General features: G+C 40.2%; 1 protein-coding gene across 7 annotated transcripts in view; it reads right to left on the bottom strand.

Annotated features, from left to right (window-relative positions):
• Window positions 1–1,751: 1,751 nt before the first annotated feature.
• Anln (anillin, actin binding protein) overlaps window positions 1,752–9,355 on the bottom strand; it is a 69,801-nt gene continuing 62,197 nt past the window's right edge. For all 7 annotated transcript variants that reach the window (XM_050124897.1, XM_050124899.1, XM_050124898.1 and 4 more), the window contains 2 exons: window positions 4,503–4,675; window positions 1,752–3,117 (listed from right to left, as the gene is read on the bottom strand). In XM_050124897.1, the coding sequence (XP_049980854.1) occupies window positions 2,994–3,117; window positions 4,503–4,675 (297 nt within the window). In that variant the 3' untranslated portion in view covers window positions 1,752–2,993. The remainder of the gene's footprint in view (window positions 3,118–4,502; window positions 4,676–9,355) is intronic.

The following is a 9,355-nucleotide window of genomic DNA, read 5'->3' as shown; positions in this document are numbered from 1 at the left end:
CAAACCCAGCCTGGTCTACAGAGTGAGTTTCAGGACACCACTGCCTGGCCCATCCCTATTTTTTTTTTTTTTAATTTAGGTTTCCTCTTTTCTTATTTATGTCTCGATAACCAACTCTTTGATTCTTTGGATTGCTCTCTTAGTCTCAGCCTCAAGCCTTCATCTTTATTACATCAATCTACTGGTTGGAGTTTGACTTGCACACTAAAAGTATCGAGACACACTCATTAAGTTATTTGCTTCGGACTTGTTTAATTTTTGCTCCTATTCATGGGTATGTGTGTATGCACGTGTGGGGGTGTCTGAGGAGACCACAGGAAGGTGTTGAGTCCCTGGAACTGGAGTCCCAGGTGGCTGTGAGAGGCCAATGTGGATGCTGGCCATCAAGCTCCTGCCGTCTATAAGAGCAGAGAGTGCTTTTAACATGAGCCAACGCTTCAGCTTCCTCTTTGATTTTTTTTTTTTTTTTGGTTTCCCGAGACAGGGTTTCTCTGTAGCTCTGGAGCCTGTCCTGGAACTAGTTCTTGTAGACCAGGCTGGTCTCGAACTCACAGAGATCCACCTACCTCTGCTTCCGGTTAAAGTATAATTTCTTTTAGGGACTAGAGATCTTTGGCCTAGAGGCTTTTGCTGCCTTCTTATTAGCTGAGGTTGGTCATGCCTTTGTGTTTGGAAACACAATTATCTCACACCACAATTCTGCCTGCCTTGAGGAGGCTCCCACCATTTCACGGATCAGGAAGAGGTAGACCCATCCCACAGGTGCCTGGCCCTCGGACTTCTAATGTGGGTACCCAGATCTCAGTAATGGTTAAATTTTCTTTTCCTCACTAATCTGAGAACTATCACAATAAGAAGGTAAATCATGTGGATAAAGGTTATTTATGTCTGTCACTTGTAATGTAAATCATGTGGATAAAGGTTAACTTGATATACAATAAATGTTCAATGGTAGCTAGTCTCTTATATTTTATACATTAATTCTTTTATTACCAGGTTGTGAATTTTGTGTTTATCTTATCTACAGATATTTGTAAGCAAAGAACTTTATTAGCAAATGTTAATATATTATACATAATAGTAATGGGTTTTCATACATGGCCTCTCTTACACACACACACACACACACACACGCACGCACGCACGCACAAATAAAAATAATGTCCCCCACAGAATGCTCACAGGCCAACCTATTCTAGATAGTTCCTCATTAAGACTCTAAACTCAAGATGGCCGGTGGTGGCGCAGGCCTTTAATCTCAGCACTTGGGAGGCAGAGGCAAGTAGATCTCCGTGAGTTTGAGGCCAGCTTGGTCTACAAAATGAGTTCCAGTACAGCCTGGCCTGTTCTAAAGAAATCCTGTCTCGAAAAATCAAAAAGACTCCCTACTCAGGAGATTCTAGATGGTTTCATTAACCATTAAAAATAACCAGCATATACACTAAAATTTCTAAAATTGAATTTCATATATATAGTTATATATATGAAAATCAGATGAGCTTTAAGACATACTTGGTTTTTTCTTTATATTATAAATAGTATATACATATTTGTAAGGATATACAGACCACTGTCAGTCTCAGCCACTGCCTCTTCAAATACACATCCCATCAGCACAGTGTGCTGAACACTGCTCTATTATCAACAATCCCCACAACACCCAGTGAGACGAAGATTAGGCTAGAGATGAGAATATGGATGGGGTACTGTCAACACCACCAAGACATACACAGAAATTACACCACACAGTGTTTCTTAAATAAATGATTCTTTTGACCATTTACAATTATTTATTTATGTAGGCAGTCATAAAATATTTTTATAATATACATAAGAAAAGACATTTAGATGAGTAACAAATATAATAGCAGGTGACAGAATTTAGTGTTTATAAATGAAACCATCAATCACAGTCGGAGAAGACAAACAAACTGTACTGAAAACCGGAGCCATGCACTTCCGCGTTTCTAAACTGCAAGAAGGTGTTGGGCTTTTAAAGGGAACATGACTTCCTGTTTGTCAATGATCTCAACACACTTCTAGAAACTGTCATAGATGGATATGAAAGGAAAGAAAAAGACAAGAACTTTGGCAAGCAAAGTAGTAGTTCACAGCAGCTTGGTAAAAGTTTAAATCTTTTTATGTAAATGTTCTTTACTTTATATTTGTTCTTATAAAAGAAAAATTAATATGTTAATATGAAGAATCTCTAAGCTATATGAAAAAATAACTATTTAATAAAGCCTGAACACTATGGAAATGTGCACCACACTGCATAGATAGAAATGGAGTGAATGCGAGCCATGTGATTCTTAATGCTTTTATAGAAAATATTTAGCCCCAAATATCAGATAGCGTCACTTATGTCCACAGCTCTCCAGAAAGCAGCCCAAGGCCACATTAAACTAACAAGCCTCTGTTGTTTTCTCTCATTTCCATCATTAAACATGTTTCTGTTATTCTCAATAAAATAAAAAAATGAAAAAAAAAAACATGTTTCTGCAAACCCTCTGAGAGTGTGTTTAGTACTCTACACACCATATCACGACCCATGAATGATCACCCCCCTTTAAAAAAAAATCACTGAGACTGGAGAAAGAATCATCAAATCAGAGGTTTCTGTTTGTGACCTACAGGAGATCTGACACCTCAAAACCTGCAGCTCCAAAAGACAACTCAGAACTTAATGATTTTTTTTCTTTTTTGCCACAAATAACTGGCTAATTAGGTGTCTAGAAAATGAGACTCTTAAGATTTAGCAAATCAATTACCATGAATTGACTCTCAAACACTGATGAATGCAAGAGAAACTAGGTGAAGTTTTACATAAAAGGAAATAAATACTGCATAATATGTAGTGAATATTTGCACAGACCCTTTATATCTAAAGCATAAAATACAACTTGCAAATGATGCTCCTAACTATATGTCTTCTTAAGACACATTTTGACACAGCTAGCGAAGCCTCTCCATGATGCGAAAGTTCCCACAGTTTAAGGCTTTCCAACGGGCTTGTAGCAAGCGTCAGGCTGCCAGAGGCGAATATCGACAATCACCTGGTTGAGTTTCTGCATCCAGAGATCCCGTTCCTCTTTAGTGTCTGCAGAGAGCCAGTTCCTGCAAGGGCAAGCAGAGGTCAGCCTCCTTCCCACCATTCCATGCCCGCACACACCTGTTCTAGGAAAACACAAATCCCTAAATAAACCAACATTTGCTGCCTACCTTCCATCTGATGCCAACCTAGAGCCACGCAGGGAAGAGCACAACAGAGTACTGTCATTCCTGGTCTGGTTAACTAATTATGACTCACACTAATTCCTTAGTGTTTCCTTGTTTTTGTTTTTTTTTGAGATGGAATCTCAGGTCTCACAGAGTGATTTCCACACAAGCCCCTCTGTATATCCAGCAACGGCTTGATGATTAGATTGTGTCACATTCTCATCTCCACCTTGAGTCACAACTGCTCACTCAAGATCGTCTTCAAGTTTTTCTTGGGCATTTGTGCTGGGCAGTCTTTTTGCTGACTTGATACAACTAGGGTCATCTGGGAAAAGGGAACCCTTTGAGAACATGCCTCCATCAGACTGGCCTGTAGGAAAATATTTGTGGGGCATTTTCTTGATTACTGATTGATGTGTGAGGGTCCAGCCCATGGTGGATGGTCCCACCACTGAGCAGGTGGTCCTGGGTTCTAAAGAAAGCAGGCTGAGCAAGCCACAAGGAGCAAGCCAGTAAGCAGCATTTCCCCATAGCTTGTTTCAGGTTCTGTCCCTAGGCTCCTACTTGAGTTCCTGCACTGACTTCCCTCAGTGGTGGATTGTGTTGTGGAAGTGAAAGCCAAATAAACCCTTTCCTCAAGTTGCTTTTTGCCATGGTGTTATTTAACCTCCAACCAGAAACCTGCAGACTAAAATCGATTTTTAAAGTAATCTAATTAAGTGAGAATACTTTTTTTTTCTTCTTCAAGACAGGGTTTCTCTGTGTAACAGCCCTGGCTGTACTGGAACTCACTTTGTAGATCAGGTTGGCCTTGAACTCAGAGATCTGCCTGCTTCTGCTTCCCGAGTGTTGTGATTAATGGCATGTGCTACCACTGCCCAGTTATGAGGGTATTTCCTAATGAAGAGAAATATGCTTGACTTCTCAACTATACATAAAATTTTTAAGCTTAACTCAAAGATTACCAGCTAAATGCCTAGAGAACAGCCATGACCAACTGAGATTCAGTCTTTAACTTTTCTTAATTAAATTTAGTCAGTTATTACAGGTTGTTCTTTTACTGTTATGTATGAGTTATAATATAGGTTATAATATATATGTGTTATATGTATATATTATAGGCTGTTCTCTTAACTATTATATATGTGTATATATTTATATGTATCTCACCAGAATGTTAACCTTTTCAAAGTTGAGGACCATCAATTGTATTTTCCACACACCCTAAGAATGAAGCTGGCAATTACTTAGTTGACAGAAACAAGCATGGGAACAGTACATACTTGGTGACACAGAGTGTGTCCCTGCACTGGCTGACAAGAGTCTCTCGATCGTCTTCTCTTTGTGGTCGGACAGTAATTAATTCCATAGTGTTGCGTCTTGCACAGAATTCTCTGTTGGCTGGTTCTACCTGATGACTGATACAATTGGCCAGATTTATCCTTCCTACGGGACTCTTTAAAAACAAAATATAAAAAGTATGAGTAGAGAACAAGCAAGGTTACTTAATGCAGTAAGCATTAAGTAGTGCTTAAGTTAGCATAAAGTTAAAAAGCTGTTATTTAAAATGTAGTATTTAACAACCAGAAAACAAGCAAGCATGAAGCAGCCAAGCCTAAGAAATGGCTTAGGAGCCTGGGACTCCACTTGGCTTAGGTCATACACACATCTCTCTCTGGTCAATGAACTTAGCAACCTATTGGCAGCTAGGACCTCTCACCTACGTCAGGCTGCACACACCTCTGTTAAAACAATGAGATTAAGTTCTTCCTTATCAAACACTTGATAACAGCCAGTTTCTATTCAAATACAAGGAACACAATCCAGGAACTATACAGGCAATGGACTGCTCCGGCTCACTTGGGTTTGGGTACATGCTCAATAATATAAATCTATGTTCCCACGTAAACTTTTGGGAAACCCCCTAATTACCATCGAATGACAATATATGCATATATACATGTGCACATGTCTGAATATGCATTCTCGCAATACACGATGTACATCCAAAAACAATGTAAAGCATTAAAATATTATCTAGAAAAACTCATTTTAGATAACTGAAAGTGCCTCAAATTTTTTAAAAGTAGGATCACATATGATCCATTATAGTCCCATTATAGCAGTGGTTTTCAACTTGTGAGTCTCAACCCCTTAGCGGGTTGAATGACCCTTTCCCAGGAGTTGCCAAAGACCATCATACATATTAGATATTTATATAACAGTTTATAACAGTAGCAAAATCACAGTTATGAAGTAGCAATGAAGTAATTTCTGGCTGGGGGGTGGGCAGTCACACAAGAGAATAGTATCAAGGGTCACAGCACTAGGAAGGTTGAGAAGCACTGCTCCAGAACTGGTGGGACTGCTCTGGAAATAACATTAGTGTGTCAAAGACAGCCTACGGCAGGATTACTCATATGGGAGAAACCTAACGGTCCATCAAAATATGAATTATTTAAAAACTATGGCACCAACTCCAAAAAATCAGTTGCCTTCCTATACACTAAGGATAAAGAAACAGAGAGGGAAATCAGAGAAGCATCACCTTTCATGATAGCCACAAAGAGCATAAAATATCTTGGGGTAACCCTGACCAAGGAAGTGAAAGATCTATTTGACAAGAACTTCAAGTCTTTGAAGAAAGAAATAGAAGAGGACACCAGAAAATGGAAGGATCTCCCTTGCTCTTGGATTGGGAGGATCAACATAGTAAAAATGGCAATTCTACCAAAAGCAATCTATAGATTCAATGCAATCCCCATCAAAATCCCATCAAAATTCTTCACAGATCTGGAGAAGACAATAATCAACTTTATATGGAAAAACAAAAAACCCAGGATAGCCAAAACAATCTTATACAATAAAGGAACGTCTGGAGGCATTACCATCCCTGACTTCAAACTCTATTACAGAGCTACAGTATTGAAAACAGCTTGGTATTGGCATAAAAACAGAGAAGTCGACCAATGGAATCGAATAGAAGACCCTGACTTTAACCCACAAACATATGAACACCTGATTTTCGATAAAGGAGCTAAAAGTATACAATGGAAAAAAGAGAGCATCTTCAACAAATTGTGCTGGCAAAACTGGATGTCAATCTGTAGAAGAATGAAAATAGACCCATATCTATCACCATGCACAAAACTCAAGTCCAAGTGGGTGAAAGACCTCAATATCAGTCCAAACACACTGAACCTGATTGAAGAGAAAGTGGGAAGTACTCTACAACACGTGGGCACAGGAGACCACTTCCTACGTATAACCCCAGCAGCACAGACAGTAAGGGCCTCATTGAATAAATGGGACCTCCTGAGACTGAGAAGCTTCTGTAAAGCAAAGGACACTGTCGCTAAGACAGAAAGGCAACCCACTGACTGGGAGAAGATCTTCACCAACCCCACAACTGACAAAGGTCTGATCTCCAAAATATATAAAGAACTCAAGAAACTAGACCGTAAAAGGCTAATCAACCCAATTATAAAATGGGGCACTGAGTTGAACAGAGATCTCTCAACAGAAGAAGTTCAAATGGCCAAAAGACACCTAAGGTCATGCTCAACTTCCTTAGCGATCAGGGAAATGCAAATCAAGACAACTTTAAGATACCATCTTACACCTGTCAGAATGGCGAAAATCAAAAACACCAATGATAGCCTTTGCTGGAGAGGTTGTGGAGAAAGGGGTACACTCATCCATTGCTGGTGGGAATGCAAACTTGTGCAACCACTCTGGAAAGCAGTGTGGAGGTTTCTCAGGAAATTTGGGATCAACCTACCCATGGACCCAGCAATACCACTCTTGGGAATATACCCAAGAGAGGCCTTATCACACAACAAAAGTATATGCTCTACTATGTTTATAGCAGCATTGTTTGTAATAGCCAGAACCTGGAAACAACCTAGATGCCCTTCAATTGAAGAATGGATGAAGAAAGTATGGAATATATACATATTAGAGTACTACTCAGCAGTAAAAAACAAGGACTTCTTGAAGTTTGCAGGCAAATGGATGGAAATAGAAAACACTATCCTGAGTGAGGTAAGCCAGACCCAAAAAGAGGAACATGGGATGTACTCACTCATATTTGGTTTCTAGCCATAAATAAAGGACATTGAGCCTATAATTCGGGTTCTTAGAGAAGCTAAATAAGAAGGAGAACCCAAAGAAAAACATATAGGCATCCTCCTGAATATTAACCTTCATCAGGCGATGAAAGGAGACAGAGACAGAGACCCACAATGGAGCACCGGACTGAAATCTCAAGGTCCAAATCAGGAGCAGAAGGAGAGAGAGCACAAGCAAGGAACTCAGGACCGCGAGGGGTGCACCCATACACTGAGACAATGGGGATGTTCTATCGGGAACTCACCAAGGCCAGCTGGCCTGGGTCTGAAAAAGCCTGGGTTAAAACCGGTCTCGCTGAACATAGTGGACAATGAGGACTACTGAGACCTCAAGAACAATGGCAATGGGTTTTTGATCCTACTGTACCTATTGGTTTCGTGGGAGCCTAGGCAGTTGCGTGGATGCTCACCTTACTAGACCTGGATGGAGGTGGGTGGTCCTTGGACTTCCCACAGGGCAGGGAACCCTGATTGCTCTTTGGGCTGACGAGGGAGGGGGACTTGATGGGGGGGGGGGGAGGGAAAGGGGAGGGGGGGGTGGGGAAGAGACAGAAATCTTTAATAAATTAAAAAAAATAAATAAATTTAAAAAAATAAAATACTCTAAAAATAAATAAAAACTATGGCATATGTACACAATAGGTTATTGCTCTGTCTTAGAAGAAAGCAGAGAACTTTGTAGTTTGTGAAAGATGAACAAGAATGAAGCTACAATATTATATTGTGGTAGCTGAAATAAAATAGGTACAAGAACCAGCAACACCGCTCCTTTGCCTATGCCCAAAGGACTCGGCATCCCACCCCAGACAGTTGTTCAGCCATGTTCACTGCTGTTTAATTCACAACAATTAGACCATGAAGATAACACACATGTCCTTCACCTGATGAAAGGATAACGAGAATGTGGTACATACATGCCATGGAATACTATTCAGCTGTAAAGAAAATGAAATAATGAGATTTGCAGACTAATGGATGGATTCAGAAAATATATTGAGTGAAGTAATCTAGACCCAGAAAGACAAACACTATGTTCTCTCTCTTTTGTGGCTCCCAGCGCCAAGTCCAGATGTGACTATATGACCTGAAGTAATACAGAAGCCAAGAAAGTAAAAGGGGACAGACCATGGAGTGGGGAAAGATCCAGAGAGGGAATAGCAGGATGACGTCATATGAAGGGGGAAGGGGAAAAATGGTGGGGAGGCTTAGTTAAGGGTGGGGAAGAATACTTGAAATAACTGTAGAGAATATCGTATTTACCTAAAATTGCATGTAGTAAATGTAAGTGTACATGCACACACAGACAGACAGAAAGACAGGCAGACAGTTTCAATGAAGTTATGCCACTTGGGATGATAAAAGCCAGAGACTCTCGAAGAAAAGCCCCAGGACCAGCAGCTCCAGAGGAATCCAAGATACTCCCAAACAATACAGGCTACTGCTATTGCTCTTCATTGCCTCCCAGAACCTAAAAGTGAGCCCCCACTGCTGACTATACCATGAACTCTGGACACAGAACTTGGAGAATGCGAACTGGATCTAACCTGAAAACTATCTTTCACAACACCAGAAAGTGGTTTGTAATTAAAAAATAAATGTAAAAATTTTTATTATACTTATAAAAACATTCAGTGGTATCTATGAATTTGCTGGGCATACAAATAGAAACGTAAATTACCAACTGATGGCTCTTGCCAACCATGTTATGCATCTAAAAGAAATGTACAATACTTTTATAGAAAACTTCAAAAAACGACAGACAGCTTGACAGATAGCTTCAGCTAAGGGTGCCTGACATTATTGCAGAGGACCTGGCTTCGGTTCCCAGCACCCACATCACCGGACTCACAGCAGCTAGGGATTCCAACCATCTTCTGGCCTCTGCAGGCACCTGCATGTATGTCGTGTACACACAGATGAATAACAAAATAGTGTAATTGAACCTCCCCCCCCCCAATATACTTCCCTTTCAACAATTAGAAATATGTATTCGGGGCTGGAGAAAC

The sequence above is a fragment of the Alexandromys fortis genome, unplaced genomic scaffold (assembly GCF_014885135.2).
Source record: "Alexandromys fortis isolate MF-2015 unplaced genomic scaffold, M_Fortis_MF-2015_v1.1 scaffold_204, whole genome shotgun sequence".
NCBI lineage: Eukaryota > Metazoa > Chordata > Mammalia > Rodentia > Cricetidae > Alexandromys > Alexandromys fortis.
The sequence above is the reverse complement of the archived record's forward strand: the minus strand, read 5'-3'. Positions and strand labels throughout refer to the sequence as shown.